Source organism: Ranitomeya variabilis, chromosome 2 (genome assembly GCF_051348905.1).
Source record: "Ranitomeya variabilis isolate aRanVar5 chromosome 2, aRanVar5.hap1, whole genome shotgun sequence".
NCBI classification, from domain to species: Eukaryota; Metazoa; Chordata; class Amphibia; order Anura; family Dendrobatidae; genus Ranitomeya; species Ranitomeya variabilis.
In genome coordinates this window covers 701,575,101-701,592,642 of record NC_135233.1, presented here as the reverse complement: position 1 = coordinate 701,592,642, position 17,542 = coordinate 701,575,101, and the positions used below count along the sequence as shown (strand labels likewise).

Here is a 17,542-nt window from a genome sequence, read left to right as displayed (position 1 = left end):
GATCAGATGACGCCGCACAGTCTGAAGCGGGTGTAAGGACCCGCGTGTGAGAGGCGAACATATGTGCTGCGCCAGGCCCTGAATCCCAGCCCCGCAGTGTTTTAACAATGTTAAGACACTGCGGGGCTGGGATTCATGGTCATCGCGAACCGCAACGGCCGACATTAAATGATGTCAGAAGATGGGCAGCGCTAACGGCGCTAGGCCAGGGGATAACACGACAGCGCAGACTCCTGTACAGCAAATAACAACGCTCAGGAGGCTGCACCCAGCACCAAGGTGGGATTCTTGACATCTGTGCTGCGTCTCATTACAAAGGGAACTCTCGCCTCCATTACACAGTTTGACTGTATAAAGGGCTAAATGTTATACGTGTTCCATTCAGCGTGTGCAAGGAGAAAAATTACAAGAGCAACCTTTGACTTGCGCAGCACTACTGCTGCATAAGCTGTGGCTCTTCTACTTTCTAACCCCTGAGGGGGGGTTAAAGGTTACCTTTGAAATTGGTTCAAGTAGGCTTCGGCCTACACTCTGCTCCCCCTGCAGAGCCCGGGCTACAACACCGCTCGTTGCTGTCCGGAAGTGCTGGCTGCACAGAGCCAAACACCTCGCCAATGTGTCAGTGGGGTCCAGCACCGCCAGCTGTTCCCCTGCTGTGTAGCCGGCAACGTGTCCTGCGACCGCCACGCAGACACAACACACCCAAAGCTGCCGCCAGTGCAGGCTTCGGCCTACACTCCCCTCCCCCTGCTCCTGCTCCTCCTCCTTCTCCTGCTGTCCCTGGGCTCTAACACACCGCCAGTTGGGGCCCAGATGTGCTAGCTGCACAGAGAAAAACACCAGCCAATGTGTCAGTGGGGTTCAGCACCGCCAGCTGTTCCCCTGCTGTGCAGCCGGCATCGTGTCCTGCAAAAGCCACGCAGACACTTGCTCTTGTACCTTCTGCTCCCCATCCTGGTTCCAGTACCGTCAGCTGGTTCCGGGCAGAGCCTTTGGCTTAGGTGCCTCCCTTTGGTATCCGAGTTCCACCAACGTCAGGTGGTCCTTGGTAGTGCTTTCAGGCACGGGTACCTCCTGCTTAGTAACCGGGTTCCAGTAACGTCAGCTGGTCCTCGGTAGTTCCATTGGCTCTTGGACCTTCGGCTACCCATCCGGGTTCCAGCACCGTCAGCTGGTTCTCGGCAGTGTCTTTTGCTCTTGTACCTTCTGCTCCCCATCCTGGTTCCAGTACCGTCAGCTGGTTCCGGGCAGAGCCTTTGGCTTAGGTGCCTCCCTCTGGGTATCTGAGTTCCACCAACGTCAGGTGGTCCTTGGTAGTGCTTTCAGCACGGGTACCTCCTGCTTAGTAACCGGGTTCCAGTAACGTCAGCTGGTCCTCGGTCGTTCCATTGGCTCTTGGACCTTCGGGTAGCCATCTGAGCTCCAGTTCCATCAGCTGGTTCTCGGCATTCTCTCAGCCTTCTTGTACCTTCTGCTGCATTTCCAAGTTCAAGAGACTAAACACGATGACCCGGAAGACCACCCCTAAGATGACGACGACACCAGAGACGACAACCACCGTGATGACGACGACCCTGGAGACGATGACCCTGAAGACCACCCCGATGACGACGACCCCGGAGACGACCCCGATGACGACGACCCCGGAGACGACGACCCTGGAGACGACGACGACCTGGAAGACCGAGAAGCAGAAGAACAAGAGGCTGCAGAACAAAGAGCAGAAGGACATTAAGCATAACACAAAATATCAGAGCAAAAAATATTATGTAAATTATAAGCAGAAGAAGACTAAGCAGTGTATGGGGGTGAGTCCGTTCCTCCTCGTGGTGCCCCTGGATAAAGCCTGATGCTGCAGGCCAAACTGAACGCGGACAAATGTAACTGTTTTGTGACAGGCAGAACGGAAGGTGTAATCTTCAAACTTTTATAGATAACAACTACGGGAATGCCTGTCACAAATAAGAATATGATGAAGAAGTAGAATATGATGAAGATAATAGTAAAATAAAAAGAATATGAACAATGTAACCCAAAAAATAATAGGTAGAAGATGAAGAAGAAGATGAAGAAGGTGAAGAAGTTGATGTCAAAGAAGCTGATGATGAGGATAATGAAGAAGAAAGCGTGGGAGAAGTAAAAAAGAAGGTGAAGGGCGTGGAAGTAGTGAAACATCAATATCTGACATAAAAAAAAAAAATAACATAGTCAAATTCTTTCTAACGCCGAACGTCATAAAAAAAAAAAAAAAATCCTGCTATTCTATTAGATTGGGCTAAACCTCTGTGCCTTTAATGTCTCCGCCACGTCCCCCAATACATCCTACATTATTCTTAGTTGTTTTCCTTCATGTAGAATGAACCTACAAGTGTATAAAGGGTTTATTTTAATTCCGATATTTTCGTCCCATTGACTTGCATTGGGATCGGGTATCGGTATCGGATTGGATTCCGATACTGTGACGGTATCGGCCGATACTTTCCGATTCCGATACTTTCCGATATCGGAAAGTATCGCTCAACACTAGCCATAAGATAAAGATTAAAAAAAAACTTTACTCAACTTAAGGCTCAATTCTCCAATCGCTTTCTGGTTTTCACCATCTACGGTGATGCAATCGTAAAAATACCTGGTCCTCTTCACGCTAGGTGGGTACTTCTGGCTTTGATATAGTCTAGGATGTTTCTGCAGAAGTGCGCATAAGGTCACTCTGTCATGATGTCATGACATGCGCCACAACCTGAAGCGCACATTTGCAGAGCTCCACAGGGCCTCACTAGGGCCAGAAGTACCGGCCAAGCTTTATGAAGCCCAGGATATGTGTGCTTGTGGTGGTGATAAGAAGATGCAATGAGGGCTGGACAGGTGATGGTGCAGAGTAAAGGGGCCTGACATGCAAACGATATGGAGAGTATAAGAATTTTTTATTTCCAGAAAGAAAAAACCCAGAGCATAATAAGGGACATTCAATTTGCGGACAATAAGTTCACTGCGAATCAAATTTTCTTTAGAATCAAAATTCTTTAGATTTGTACTGCCTAATTTGTGGGCAGCATTAATCAGACCCTGGCTATGCCAACACAGGCCGGTATGGTTTACTCTAAAATGCTCTTGCATTTCAGAGAAAGCATAGTTTGAAAAATCTTCCGGGAAGGGAGAGATCTGACTAATTCTATGCAGGCCCCAGCTGGCTTCTTCTTGCTTTGCTCCAGTTTATTGATAGTTTCTTCCTGGAGGAGAAAAGCCAGCAAGGGGCCACATCAGGTTAATTATGTCCCTGGTCATCCTTTCAAACTGTTTTCTTTGAAACACCACAGTGTTCTAGAATAAACCATACCTGGATGCAATCATACAGTCACACAGCCAGGCTCTGAATATTGATGCCATTGGTAGGGACAGCATGAATCCAATGACAGGTTCTCTTTAAGCTGGTAAAAGCTTACTGATGGTAATAAATGGCATTGTAGTTATATTAGCTTGATTTCCATATCTACAGTACCATCAAATTAAACACATGATGTATGAGGAATTGAATAATGAACGGCATGCATTTGTAGCAAACATTAAATAGAGTGAGCACTAAATACAAATTTACATTTTATTATCTGAATATGAATAAGGAAATGAGAATGGCAGAAACTTTATTACATTTTCTGCTGAAATTAATCCTACCGTCAAATTTGAGAAAGGCAGGAGCTTTCCTATGAATAGGTATAATTAACTACAAGCCTGCTATTAAAGCAATGGTAATGCTGATTAATGGGGAATCAACTGAAGATTATATTTTGTAATTAACTATTTATTATAAAATGATAGCTGTCTGAAATTAAAATATGTTTTGAAATGGTTGATATTTCTCTGTACAAGTAATTTTATTTATTTTACTGAAGGCATTAGCTATAGTTATGAATTAGTATTATGTTTTATCAAATTATTTTACAATAATAAAATGATAAAAACAATGTAATGCAGAGGTATCATTTACTGATTATTAATACATTATTGTAGTTCTAGTGTCACAAATCATTGATAGGTTGATTGGACTATTTTACAAAGTGATAGTTGTTAATCTGTTTTGTTTTTCTCTTTTATTTAGCTTGATTATTTGTATTTGTAAATTTTTACATTTGTGACCACTACTGTATATTTTAGCAATCTAGTGTATTAAATGTCTCTGAAAATTTTTGTAGTGGGTATAAAAAGAAAAAGGCATGTTAAAGCTAGCCTTCATTGACACATTTAAAAAAAAAGAAAACTAAAATTTGAGTGATTATTGTGTACTTTAAAATAAATCCTCTGTATTGTCTTTTACATTTGACTTGCTTTTATAGGTTATATTATGTTTTTTGGCATATAATATGTTTATGAAATCTTATTCACTCAAGGGGCTCTGTGGTGAAAACAAGTTTTCACCTATCTAAAGGATAGGTTCTAAACTTATTGATTGGTGGGGGTCAAACCACTGGAACTCAAACCAATTGGCCTCAACGGGGCACTTTTGTTCCTGCTATAATAGAGTACCAGTGCATATTTCCACCATTGGTCTTTCCATTCTCTATGGGGCTGCCAAATCACCATGTTCTTCAACCCCATAGAGGTTAAATAGAGTGGAAGTTAAGCATGTGCTCTGCTGCTCCATTCCAACAGAAATAAGATTTCCCTATGCTGTGATTGGTGCAGATCCCAGGGGTCAGACCCCCACCGATCAATAACTTATCACCTGACATGGGAATTGTAATGACTTGCTTTCACTGGAGAAATACCTTAACCCCTGAGCTTCTCAAAACTGTGGATTTGAACAAGTCAAAGTGGCTCTAAAAAATTTTGATGCTGCACTGGGTGTAGGCTGATTTATCATGCACAAATGAGAGTTTGGGAAAGAGTAGTATTGCAAAAAAATAAAACATTGAGGAAATAATAGTCTGGCACATAAGAGACCTGGTAAAGGAATGGTCTAGCACAAAGTACAGATTTAATATGAATAGCCAGGCACATAGGAAAGCTCGAGAAGAAATGGTATAGCACACAGGCAAGCTGAAGAAGTAATGGCCGGATATATAGGAAATTTGAAGAAGAAAGGGTCTACACATAATGTAAGGGAAATGTAAAAGGGATACCCTAGCTTATACTGTTGGGAAGCTGGGGAAAGGATGATCTATCACATAGCAGAGATGTAGAAGGAAAGTTCTAGCACATGGTAGAACTGTGGAAGAAAATGTTTAGCACATAGCAGAAACTGGGGATATGATGAGCGGGGAAAAAGACAGATGAGCTCAAAGGAGGATTGAGGAAGGGATGGTCTCCATGTATAGAAGCTGGGAAATTAGTGGTCTGTACATAAGAAAGGTGAAGAAGAAAAAGGTTTGCACATATAAGAGCTAGACAGAATAATAGGGAAAGGTAATGCCAAAGGGTTTTACTTATATGACAAAACATTTGGCCAGAAACAGGCAGCATGATAAAATAGAAAAGAGCATAGAAAAGAGCATATATGACGTAATTGGTGCTAGCCATGTAAATAAAGACTGGTGGGAAGCATGGGGGTGGCAATGCTGCCTTTAGCCAAAAAGCAAGGTCGGTAAGATTGGTCTACATCCAACTATCAAGAGCTAGCAATTGAGAAGAAAAATAAACTGAGTTCAAAAAAGTCTGCATTGTACACCAAATCCACAATGCTAATAGACTTATTACTAATATTTTCTAGGAGGCTACTTGTGCCTCAGAGAACATTTAATAAATATATAGGTGGAAAATATGTTACACTTAATTATTTATTATTACATGTGTTTTTCACCATTCATAGTTTTTAACATTTTATATCAGTTAATATTATACTGTATGTCAACACGTTAACCTACCTGCAAAGTTTTTGTAATCCACTAAATCGAAAATTACAATAGCAACTGCAGACCACGTCACTATGAGGGCAACCACAAGAATCCATGCAGCTGGGGAGCTGAAAGTTGTCTTGAGGTCTTGTGAGACTGATTTTGTCAACTTCAGTGTTGGTTTGTGGACAGTTCCATTTTTACCATCTAAAACCGTTGTTGTAGTGGTAGATGAACGACCTGTGAGACATATGACACATGTGAAGGACTTAAAATGTAAAATGTTTCAACATGAGCACTATAAAAACAAGCAATGACAATAATAAAGGAAAATTAAAATCTATTCTACAAAATTATTGGACACTGATAGGTCTCAATGGCTTACCAACATCTACAGTAACTACACGCAATAATTAGTGACCATATTAAAAATTTACATCCTAATAAACTGGTCTACAAGAGCCAAATGTTCCAGTAGGTCTTCTTTCTGGTTTATGTCCACATCTGACTGGGGCTACATGGAGATGTGTGATAGTTAACTTTAATAACTTATTTACTAACGAGCTAAAATACTATATTTTTAACTCAATACCCCCATAACTGAAGCACATAAAAAATGACTGGTTTGTGAACAGTAACTTATTGATAGCTTCTAAGCAGCAAACAGTAAAGTAGCTTAAAAATGCATTAATTCTACAAATACAGACAATGAAAATATAAATCACAGATACTAGAGTTTACCTTTGCTGCTAATGCCGGTTACAAGAGGGGCTTTACTATAATTAGTATTTTTGCATACAGAAAGTTTTGATCAATCTGGCAGATATACAGATAATAATTGTTCAGGCATTGTAAGCTTCCATGTTATTTTTAATACTTTTATCTAATTCATGGTCTTTTTGAAGCACATTTATGTGAGTTACAGGGATAAGACTCCCAATGGTTTTGATAAAATGTACTATCAATTTGGAGGTTTCCAGTCATCCTACAACTGACTTCAAAGGAAAATGGGTCCAACAAGTTATATATTTAAATGTCAGATCTTTCACTCAAAATAAGGGCTCATTCAAACATTTGATTTTCACATTCGAGTACTAGCCATATTTTTTACAGATAGCCTTCGTGCCTTTGATAGTCTACAAAGCCATTTACATGTCTGTGATTTTTTGTGGACTAAAGAGGTCCATGGAAAATCACAGAGACGTGTCCAAATTTTATTTGAGGGTCAGATCAAAATCAAGAATGCAAGTCAATGGTTCTGTGAAAACATTGGAATGCACTAGGATGACATCTGTGTGTGGTCTAATTTTCACTGACTGTGACAATGGAGAAAGTGTAGAATTTCTTTTATTTCTCCACATATGAGAAAAATGAATGACCCCTGGCCCACACTCTCATTAAAGTCTGATCAGAATATTCAGTCAGTTTTTCTCGCATGTGGAAAAATAAGATGTGTTAGTGAGGTCTAAAATAACAACAGAAATGTCTGACTTATCTCCCACCCAGCACAAAGTCAAGCACTCATCTAAAAGTTGAAAGCAGCAATAATAGCTGTCAGAAAACAAATGTTTATCTTAAATTAAACTATATCAATGGGCATGGAAAGGATAAGAGAACAATATAATTCTAGATTTATCTAACTACCCAGTATTACTACATCTCTACTGATGCAAAAATCGGTGAACCAGTGTTTGTAAGAACAACTGTTCCCTTTTATTGGCCCATGTAAATATGGTTCAGCTAAAATGGCTGAAAAAAGACAAATGTTCATCACGTTCAAATGAGGGAAATAAAAAGATGCAGATGCACAAACATTTATGTGCTTGTACAAGTTAATCATGTCCCTCCCTTATATATTGCTTCTCAGTACTAAGTATATCTCTTTTTTTAAATCTTTCCTTGTGACTCATATCCTCTATGCCCGTTATTAGTTTTGAGACCTCTTTGTACCTTTCCATCCTTTCTATGAACTAGTGCCCTGAGCTGAGCTGCGTATTCCAGGTTAGAATGCAATAATGATAACGCAACCAACACGCAAACTGCTTGTTCAGCAGGTAACATAGTAACATAGTAACATAGTTATTAACGTTGAAGGAAAACTTTAAGTCCATCTAGTTCAACCCATAGCCTAACCTAACATGCCCTAATATGTTGATCCAGAGGAAGGCAAAAAAAAACTCCATGTGGCAAAGAGCAAGCTCCACATTGGGGAAAAAATTCCTTCCCGACCCCACATACGGCAGTCAGACTAGTTCCCTGGATCAACGCCCTATCAAGGAATCTAGTGTATATACCCTGTAACATTATACTTTTCAAGAAAGGCATCCAGTCCCCTCTTAAATTTAAGTAATGAATCACTCATTACAACATCCTACGGCAGAGAGTTCCATAGTCTCACTGCTCTTACAGTAAAGAATCTGCATCTGTTATTATGCTTAAATCTTCTTTCCTCCAGACATAGAGGATGCCCCCTTGTCCCTGTCTCAGGTATACGATTAAAAAGATCATCAGAAAGGTCTTTGTACCGTCCCCTCATGTATTTATACATTACTAGATGGTGGCCCAATTCTAACGCATCGGGTATTCTAGAATATGCTTGTCCATGTAGTATATTGCACAGCCCATGTAGTATATTGCCCAGCCACGTAGTATATTGCCCAGCCATGTAGTATGTTGCCCAGCCATGTAGTATATTGCCCAGCCACATAGTATATTGCCCAGTCACATAGTATATTGCCCAGTGACATAATATATTGCCCAGCCACATAGTATATTGCCCAGTGACATAATATATTGCCCAGCCACGTAGTATATTGCCCAGTCACATAGTATATTGCCCAGTGATGTAGTATATTGCCCAGCCACATAGTGTATTGCCCAGTGACATAATATATTGCCCAGCCACGTAGTATATTGCCCAGTCACGTAGTATATTGCCCAGTGACATAGCATATTGCCCAGCCGCGTAGTATATTGCCCAGCCGCGTAGTATATTGCCCAGCCACGTAGTATATTGCCTAGTGACGTAGTATATTGCCCAGCCACGTAGTATATTGCCCAGCGACATAGTATATTCCCCAGTGACGTAGTATAGTGCCCAGCGACATAGTATGATGCCCAGTCACGTAGTATATTGCACAGCCCACATAGTATATTGCCCAGTCACGTAGTATATTGCACAGCCCACGTAGTGTATTGCCCAGCCATGTAGTATATTGCCCAGCCACACAGTATATTGCCCAGCCATGTAGTATATTGCCCAGCGATGTAGTATATTGCCCAGTGACATAGTATATTGCTCAGCCACGTAGTATATTGCCCAGTAACGTAGTATATTGCCCATCGACGTAGTATATTGCCCAGCCACGTAGTATATTGCCCAGTAACTTAGTATATTGCCCAGTGATGTAAAATAAAAAATAAACATATACTCACCTTCCGAAGTGCCGATGAAGTCCTGGCGCCTGTGTATGGTGCACGCGGCAGCTTCCGGTCCCCGGGTTGGTATGAACGCAGGACCTGTGATGACGTCGCGGTCACGTGATCGTGACGTCATGGCAGGTCCTTCTCGCATAGCATCCTTGGCACCGGAACCTGCCGCTTGCACTGCCGAGGACACCGCACCATGACGGAGGGTGAGAATAACCATTTTTTTATTATTATTATTTGTAACAGATCTTTTTACTATTGATTGGCATCATCAAAAGTAAAAAATTGGTCACACAGGGTTAATAGCTGCGTTAATGGAGTGCGTTACACCGCGGTCCATTTATGCTGGCATTAACCCTGTGTGAGCACTGACTGGAGGGGAGTATGGAGCGGGCACTGACTGCGGGAAGGAAGGAGCGGCCATGTTGCCGCCGGACTGTGCCTGTTGCTGATTGGTCGTGGAAATGGTCGTGGGCGTTTTGCCGTGACCAATCAGCGACTTGGATTTCCATGACAGACAGAGGCCACGACCAATGAATATCTGTGACAGACAGACAGAAAGACAGACAGACAGACAGAAGTGATCCTTAGACAATTATATAGTAGATAATAAGGTCACCACTTAGCCTTCGTTTTTCCAAACTAAATAGCCCCAAGTGTAATAACCTATCTTGGTATTGAAGACCCCCCAGTCCTCTAATAACCTTGGTCGCTCTTCTCTGCACCCGCTCTAGTTCATCTATGTCTTTCTTATACACGGGAGACCAGAACTGTGCACAGTATTCTAAGTGTGGTTGAACTAGTGACTTGTATAGAGGTAAAATTATGTTCTCCTCATGAGCATCTATGACTCTTTTAATGCATCCTATTATTTTATTTCCCTTTGTAGCAGCTGCCTGACACTGGCCACTGAATATGAATTTGTCATCCACCCATACACCCAGGTCTTTTTCATTGATGGTTTTGCCCAGAGTTTTAGAATTAAGCACATAATTATACGTCTTATTACTTCAACCCAAGTGCATGACCTTACATTTATCCCCATTAAAGCTCATTTGCCATTTATCAGCCCAAGCTTCTATTTTACATAAATCATCTTGTAATATAAAATTGTCCTCCTCTATATAATTTATTAATTAAATGCTTGCAAAAATACTACCATAATAATTAGGATATTGAGCACACTACATAAACAAGCCTATTTTTATGGAAATATATGATGGATTAAAAAATACTCAGTGGAATACTCAAGGATCAGCAGGAGAAAGTTGGAGAAAAGAATGGCCACTTTGACCTTGTAGCAGGTCCTTTTTAACTAAGGGTACCGTCACACAGTGCCATTTTCACGATTCGTGACGTTGCAGCGTCGTATAAGTATCGCTCCAGCGTCGTATACTGCGGTCACACGTTGCAATACACAGCGCTGGAGCGATAATTTCATGACGTATTTGCGATGTAGAAGCCGTTGGTTACTGTGCGCACATCGTATACAACCTGTGTCACACAATGCAATCATGCCACCACAGCGGGACACTAGACGACAAAAGAAAGTTTCAAACGATCTGCTACGACGTACGATTCTCAGCGGGGATCCGGATCGCAGTAGCGTGTCAGACACAGCGATATCGTAAATGCATCGCTGGAACGTCACGAATCGTGCCGTTGTAGCGATCAAAATTGCACTGTGTGACGGTACCCTAACTCTGCCATGACTTAGGAGATACAATCAAACCAGAACCTTTATTTGCAGACATGAGTTTTGAGGTTTTGCAACTCTTCAGTGTGCAGCAGATAGACTGGCTTATAAGATTTTTCTAATTCATGTGCCAAGGCTCTTAAAGCACTGTGTATTGATTTTTAGGATTGCTATTGCAGATGGCATTATTTACACTACTCTCTTCCTCTGTAAAGAGGCTATTTGTGTATTTAATTTCCTAAGGAAGCATTACATTCACTGCAGGTCTCACTTGGCACTCTTGATAAAGAAGAAATGTTATCCCTTAGACCACCTGTCAAAGACCTTTTACCCAGGCAACCAGTTCTCCCTCTTTAAATTGAGTTTTTGTTTTGGCTTCTTATTCTAAGCCACGTGGCAAGGCCCTTTAAAAAAGTAAGTTTTGACTTGTATGATTGCAACATGCTACAGATGGCATTAGATGGATGTTCTCTTCCTGTGTAGATGCTATTTGCATATTGAATGTTTGAGGGGCAGATACTCTTGTGTCTGACTTAAAGGGAACCTGTCAGCAGGATTGTGCACAGTAACCTACAGACACTGTCAGGTCGGTGCCATTATACTGAATAAAATGATACCTTGGTTGATGAAATCCGTCTTGTGGTTGTTGTTTAATCTTTATTTTCAGTTTTGAGTTAATGATATGCTCGTGGGCGGCCTGTGGGAGGGTCTTCATTGTTGTGGTTTGATTAGCTATTCATTAACCCACTCACTGACGTGCCCCCTAGTTAATATAATGAATATTGTATATACATACTAAAAAGAATGGAGGCACCATTTTGCTAGAGAAAAAAAAAATCCTTGTCCAAGATGGTGCCACCAAGCCTGCGTTGTAGCAGCTGTTGGTGATTGGTGAGCTGTCAGCACTCATCATTATGAATACCTAATCAGAGCACCACATGCAGACCCCCACAGGTCACCCCGGAGCACAAGCATATCATTAACTCAAAACTGAAAATAAAGATTAAACAACAACCATAAGGCCATGTGCACACGTTCAGAATTTTTCGTGTTTTTTTCGCGTTTTTTTGCTATAAAAACGTGATAAAACGTGAAAAAACGCTTACATATGCCTCCCATTATTTTCAGTGTATTCCGCATATTTTGTGCACATGCTGCATTTTTTTCCACGAAAAAATCGCATCGCGGAAAAAAAAGCAACATGTTCATTAAATTTGCGGAATTGCGGGGATTCCGCACACCTAGGAGTGCATTGATCTGCTTACTTTCCGCACGGGGCTGTGCCCACCATGCGGGAATTAAGCAGATTATGTGCGGTTGGTACCCAGGGTGGAGGAGAGGAGACTCTCCTCCACGGACTGGGCACCATATAATTGGTCAAAAAAAAGAATTAAAATAAAAAATAGTGATATACTCACCTTTGATGGCCCCCGGAGTGTTCCCGCCTCTCACCGCTGCATGCTGCCGCTTCGGTTCCTATAGATGGTGTGGTGAAGGACCTGTGATGACATCGCTGTCTTGTGATTGGTCGCGAGACCGCTCATGTGACCGCTCACGTGACCGCGATGTCATCGAAGGTCCTGAACCACACCATCTATAGGAACAGACGCCACTGAGGATATCGGCTGTCTGCAGAGGGTGAGTATAACCATTTTTTTTATTTTTTTTTATTATTTTTAAACATTCTATCTTTTACTATAGATGCTGCATAAGCAGCATCTATAGTAAAAAGTTGGTCACACTTGTCAAACACTATGTTTGACAAGTGTGACCAACCTGTCAGTCAGTTTTCCAAGCGATGCTACAGATCGCTTGAAAACTTTAGCATTCTGCAAGCTAATTACACTTGCAAAATGCTAAAAAACCGCGAAAAAAACGCAAAAAAAAAAATGCGGATTTCTTGCAGAAAATTTCCAGTTTTCTTCAGGAAATTTCTGCAAGAAATTCTGACGTGTGCACATACCCTAAGATGGATTTCATCAACCAAGGTATCATTGTAATCAGTAAAATGGTGCCGAGCTGGCACTGTCTGTAGGTTACTGTGCACATTCCTGCTGACAGGTTGCCTCTAATGTACAATGCATGTTTATAGACGGTTTTTATGTATAAAGATGACTAAACATTTTTAAATATAGCAAATGCATAGGATGGCAAAATTGAACTTATTCATAATGCAATTACAATAAAATATAAAGTAATCTGAAAAAAGTTAAAAGTTAAATTGATGATGGTATCTTTGTACCTATACTTTAGAACATAAAAATTACTTAAATTGACAAAAATGAACACTTGGGCATTGATTAAATTCTTGGCATCATTTGGAAATACAACATATTGCTTAGTAAATTTGCTAGTTCTCTCTGACAAAAATTGTCAAGATGGAATATTCTTAATTAAAATTGTTACATAAATATTATTCGGCATGATGCCAGTTCAACAAATAGCAATATAGCTGGGTTGTAAACAAGATATGTGATCCAAATAATTAGACTTTATATAAATAAATATTTTACGCCTGAAACTTTTTGCCCTATCCCTATGTAATCTCCTTGCCAAGACTGTAATGAAAATGCTTTACAGTTCAATCTAATTGCTTCTTGTTTTGTCACAATCCTCCTCCATGTCGGAATCTATTTCTGTGTAGTTGAAAATCTTGTCTTTTGAAACCGTAATGAAACCAAAGTACTGTACTGTGAGATAGATTTATGGGCTGGGTGCTAACATGAACAGCTGTGATTGCAAAATGCTAAACTGCTAACAATCAACCCAAAGGGAAACTTGACGTGTGTATGAAAAATATACGTTTGACAAGAAAATGAGGGGTTGAAGATACCTAGAATATTTAGCAAATATAGCAGTTTATCTTGTGTTAATTGGATCATATTTTTCAATTATTTTACACATTTAAGTTTATTTTATATTTTACTTAGTATAAGACATTTTTATCTTGTATTCAAAATAGTTTTTTTTATAGGGAAAAATAGACGCACTCCCTAATATTTTGCCCCCTTAGGATATATATAGTACAATCTAGTAAGGGATAGGTATAATCGATGGTAGCACTCACCTAAAGGTGTTGGGTGCAGGCACAACACATACTGTATAAAGATATGAGAAGCTGCTGCTGTCTCTTGGCCCCTTTGTGCTCAATTAAGAAATGTCAGTAAAAAGGACACTTAACATGTTCCAACATATCATAAAGAAGATATCTGCAATGAGTGAAGAGTGCTCAGATCATGAGCCCCTTCATATTTCCACAGATGAGGACTTCTTCATAAGATGTTAATACAAAGTCCTTTTGTGGGAAGTGGTTAAAAAAATGAGTGAAGTTTAGCAGATTATGCAGGACCATCAATAGCATAAATTTACTATGACTAATTCCAGAAAGTGGAATGAATCATAGAGCAAGTTTACGCCTACCTAATGTCATGATCCAGACCAGGTTTTGAGTCCTGTCTTCCCTTTTCCGGTCTGATCATGTAAGGGGTTAACGTTTCTCAGCCTCAATCTGGTCTCAGGTTTTGCTATTTATCTCTGCTGTTTCCTGCAGACCACGTCAGTTATAGTTCTGCCTACGGTGTGAGTTTATGACTCTGTTACACCCTGACTTGTTCTGCTGTTATTCCGGACTCGACCCGTGTCTGTGTTACGCTCTGCTCCCTGTCCTGTCTCAGTGTGTCCCCAGTGTGTCTGGGCTTCTTGGTACATGAATTCAGCTTGCATTCTGACCTGCTTTAGTCTCTTGTCTTTGGCATATCCGCTGCTGACCGTTAATGATCCCCTGGCTTGTCTCTTACCCTGAGGTTGCTTATTCCTTTGGTACTTCGTTACAGTTTTGGATTTTACCTGGCTTGTTTGACTTGCCTGCTGCCACCTAGTGGTAGCTTCGCTGCTGCAAGGCAGGTCTGCTTCATCTGTGTGCATGACCTCTCTCCACTCTTTTGCCACCTAGTGGAGCTAGCTTTTACCTGCATGGCAGCAGCCTGACACCTAATAGGTGGTGGAGGCCTACAGTGTGTTTGCTGGAAAGACACTAACCTGAGCGGACAAAACTGCAGTGCTATGTAGACTGTTTATTTATTCTGTTTGCTTTTACTTTGTGCCGGAGAAGGTCCTCTTTTGTTTGCTTATGCTTACCTTCCTCTAGTGTTAGCTTTCTGTTACTCTTTCTTATGTTAACTGTGTGTCTATGTGTCTTAAATCACCCCTAGGATACCCTAAAAACAGTTATTTATGATCCAGTTTGTTTCTTACCTCTTAGTTACCTTGTTAGGGTTTCTCATCCATGGAAGGATTGATTTTAATATTTTTGTTGTGGCCCCTGGGCCTTTCATTTGAGAGCATACCCTTCATTTTCAATATAAAAATATTGTCAAATGAACCTCAAGAGAACTGGAGATGTATACTCTGCAAAGTACCAACTCCAAGCTGATTTGGCCATACATGCCAGGACATGTCCCTAACTCAAGTTGTTGGAGGTAGAGCTGGCTGTGGGTTGTTGGTTTATATTGTGTTTATGAGTTCAGTTTTGGGACTTATTATTGTTTTTTTTTACTCTTATATTAGACCCGGGTCGAAATTGACCCCAACAACACAAATGTTATAATTTTAATAAGAGCATTTTACAATTTAGTAAAATAGTTTTATTTTATTGTATTTTGTTTAAAAATAAGTTTCTGAAAAAGTCAAAAAGTCTTGATACAATAAACAAATGTATGTAGAATTTGTATGCATTTAAAACCTAAAATGGGTCGGTCACGACCCTAACACAAGAGGAAGGTTTTAAGCAGGGTTATAAAGGGACATAAACCTGACTAGACATTTTTATGAAAACTGCCTCCTGTGCCTACCTCAACTGCAGCTGAGTGAGTGGAACCTCTACAATGAAAGCATGGTTACAGGATGGAAATTAAGTTATATTCTCTCTACAGCTGCTAGATTGAAGTCATTGGGGCAGTGTAGGTGGTCGAAACAGTCACTGTTCACTACACAGTGAGCGCTGTAATCACTCCCTTGCACATTGATTAAGTGATAGATTGTACACATATGCTGTAGAGCTGGCTGTCAATAAATGTGCAAAAGAGTGATTGTACCTATAGCTCAACGCAGCTGTAGAGAGAATACAACTTACTTTGCTCCTTGTAGCCTCTGTTCGTTACACTAGCAAGCATGATTTATACTTTATTTACCAGAAGCTTACCACTATATAGCTAAATATCATTTTTTAACATTGCAGATCTCCCCTAAAAGGAACTTGTTTGAGCAATGGGCAGCCAAATCATAAATTATTCCATTATTGCAGCCATGTATTTTTCTGAAACTCTGAAACACTCTGGTATTTCAGAGAAAACATACTTTGAATAGCTGGCTGAAGACAAAGTGATGGAGATGACTTTTCCAAGGCAAGTCCCTGGTGGCTTCTCCCTGCCTCTTCCTTTGACTAATAAGTAGAAACCTGTCAGTGTAGGGTAGTGGGCAGTTGAGAAGTCCCCAAGGACCTCAAATGCTGGAGTGTTTCAGAACAAAACTTACATAGCTGCAGTAACACAGCCAGTCTCTAATTCATGCTGCAGTTTGGGCAGCATAAACCAGCTGTCAGGCTTCCTATAAATAACTTCAAATATTCTAAATTGGCCACATTAACCCCTTACCGACATCGGACGTACTATCCCGTCCGATGTTGGCTCCCCTGCTTTGATGCAGGGCTCCGCGGTGAGCCCGCATCATAGCCGGGTCATGTGCCCGCAATAGCGGCGGGTGAAATCATGATTCACCCGCCGCTATTAACTAGTTAAATGCCGCTGTCAAATTCAGACAGCGGCATTTAACTACCGCATCCGGCCGGGCGGCCGGAAATGACGTCATCGCCGACCCTGTCACATGATCGGGGGTCGGCGATGTGTCAGGACAGTAACCATAGAGGTCCTTGAGACCTCTATGGTTACTGATCGCCGGTAGCACACCTGCATTTCTGCTGCATAGCAGCGATCTGATGATCGCTGTTATGTAGCAGAGCCAATCGTGTTGTGCCTGCTTCTAGCCTCCCATGGAGGCTATTGAAGCATGGCAAAAGTTAAAAAAAAGTTTAAAAAAATGTGAAAAAAATAAAAAAAATATAAAAGTTTAAATCACCCCCCTTTCGCAACAATCAAAATAAATCAATAATAAAATATCAAACCTACACATATTTGGTATTGCCATGTTCAGAATCGCCCGATCTATCAATAAAAAAAGCAATAACCTGATCGCTAAACGGCGTAACGAGAAAAAAAAATCGAAATGACAGAATTATGTTTTTTTGGTCGCCGCAACATTGCATTAAAATGAAATAACGGGCGATCAAAAGAACGTATCTGCACCGAATTGGAATCATTAAAAACGCCAGCTCGGCACACAAAAAATAAGCCCTCAACCAACCCCAGATCATGAAAAATGGAGACACTACGAGTATCGGAAAATGGCGCAATTTTTTTTTTTATTTTTGATTTTTTAGCAAAGTTTGGAATTTTTTTTCACCACTTAGGTAAAAAATAACCTAGTCATGTTAGGTGTCTATGAACTCGTAATGACCTGGAGAATCATGGCAGGT

At 40.8% G+C, this 17,542-nt stretch overlaps 1 protein-coding gene across 1 annotated transcript in view; it reads right to left on the bottom strand.

The window, feature by feature from the left end:
- LOC143807646 (uncharacterized) overlaps positions 1–17,542 on the bottom strand; it is a 1,106,746-nt gene that overhangs the window by 1,008,791 nt on the left and 80,413 nt on the right. The window contains exon 2 of the mRNA XM_077289447.1: positions 5,859–6,068. Coding sequence (XP_077145562.1) covers positions 5,859–6,068 — 210 coding nt within the window. The remainder of the gene's footprint in view (positions 1–5,858; positions 6,069–17,542) is intronic.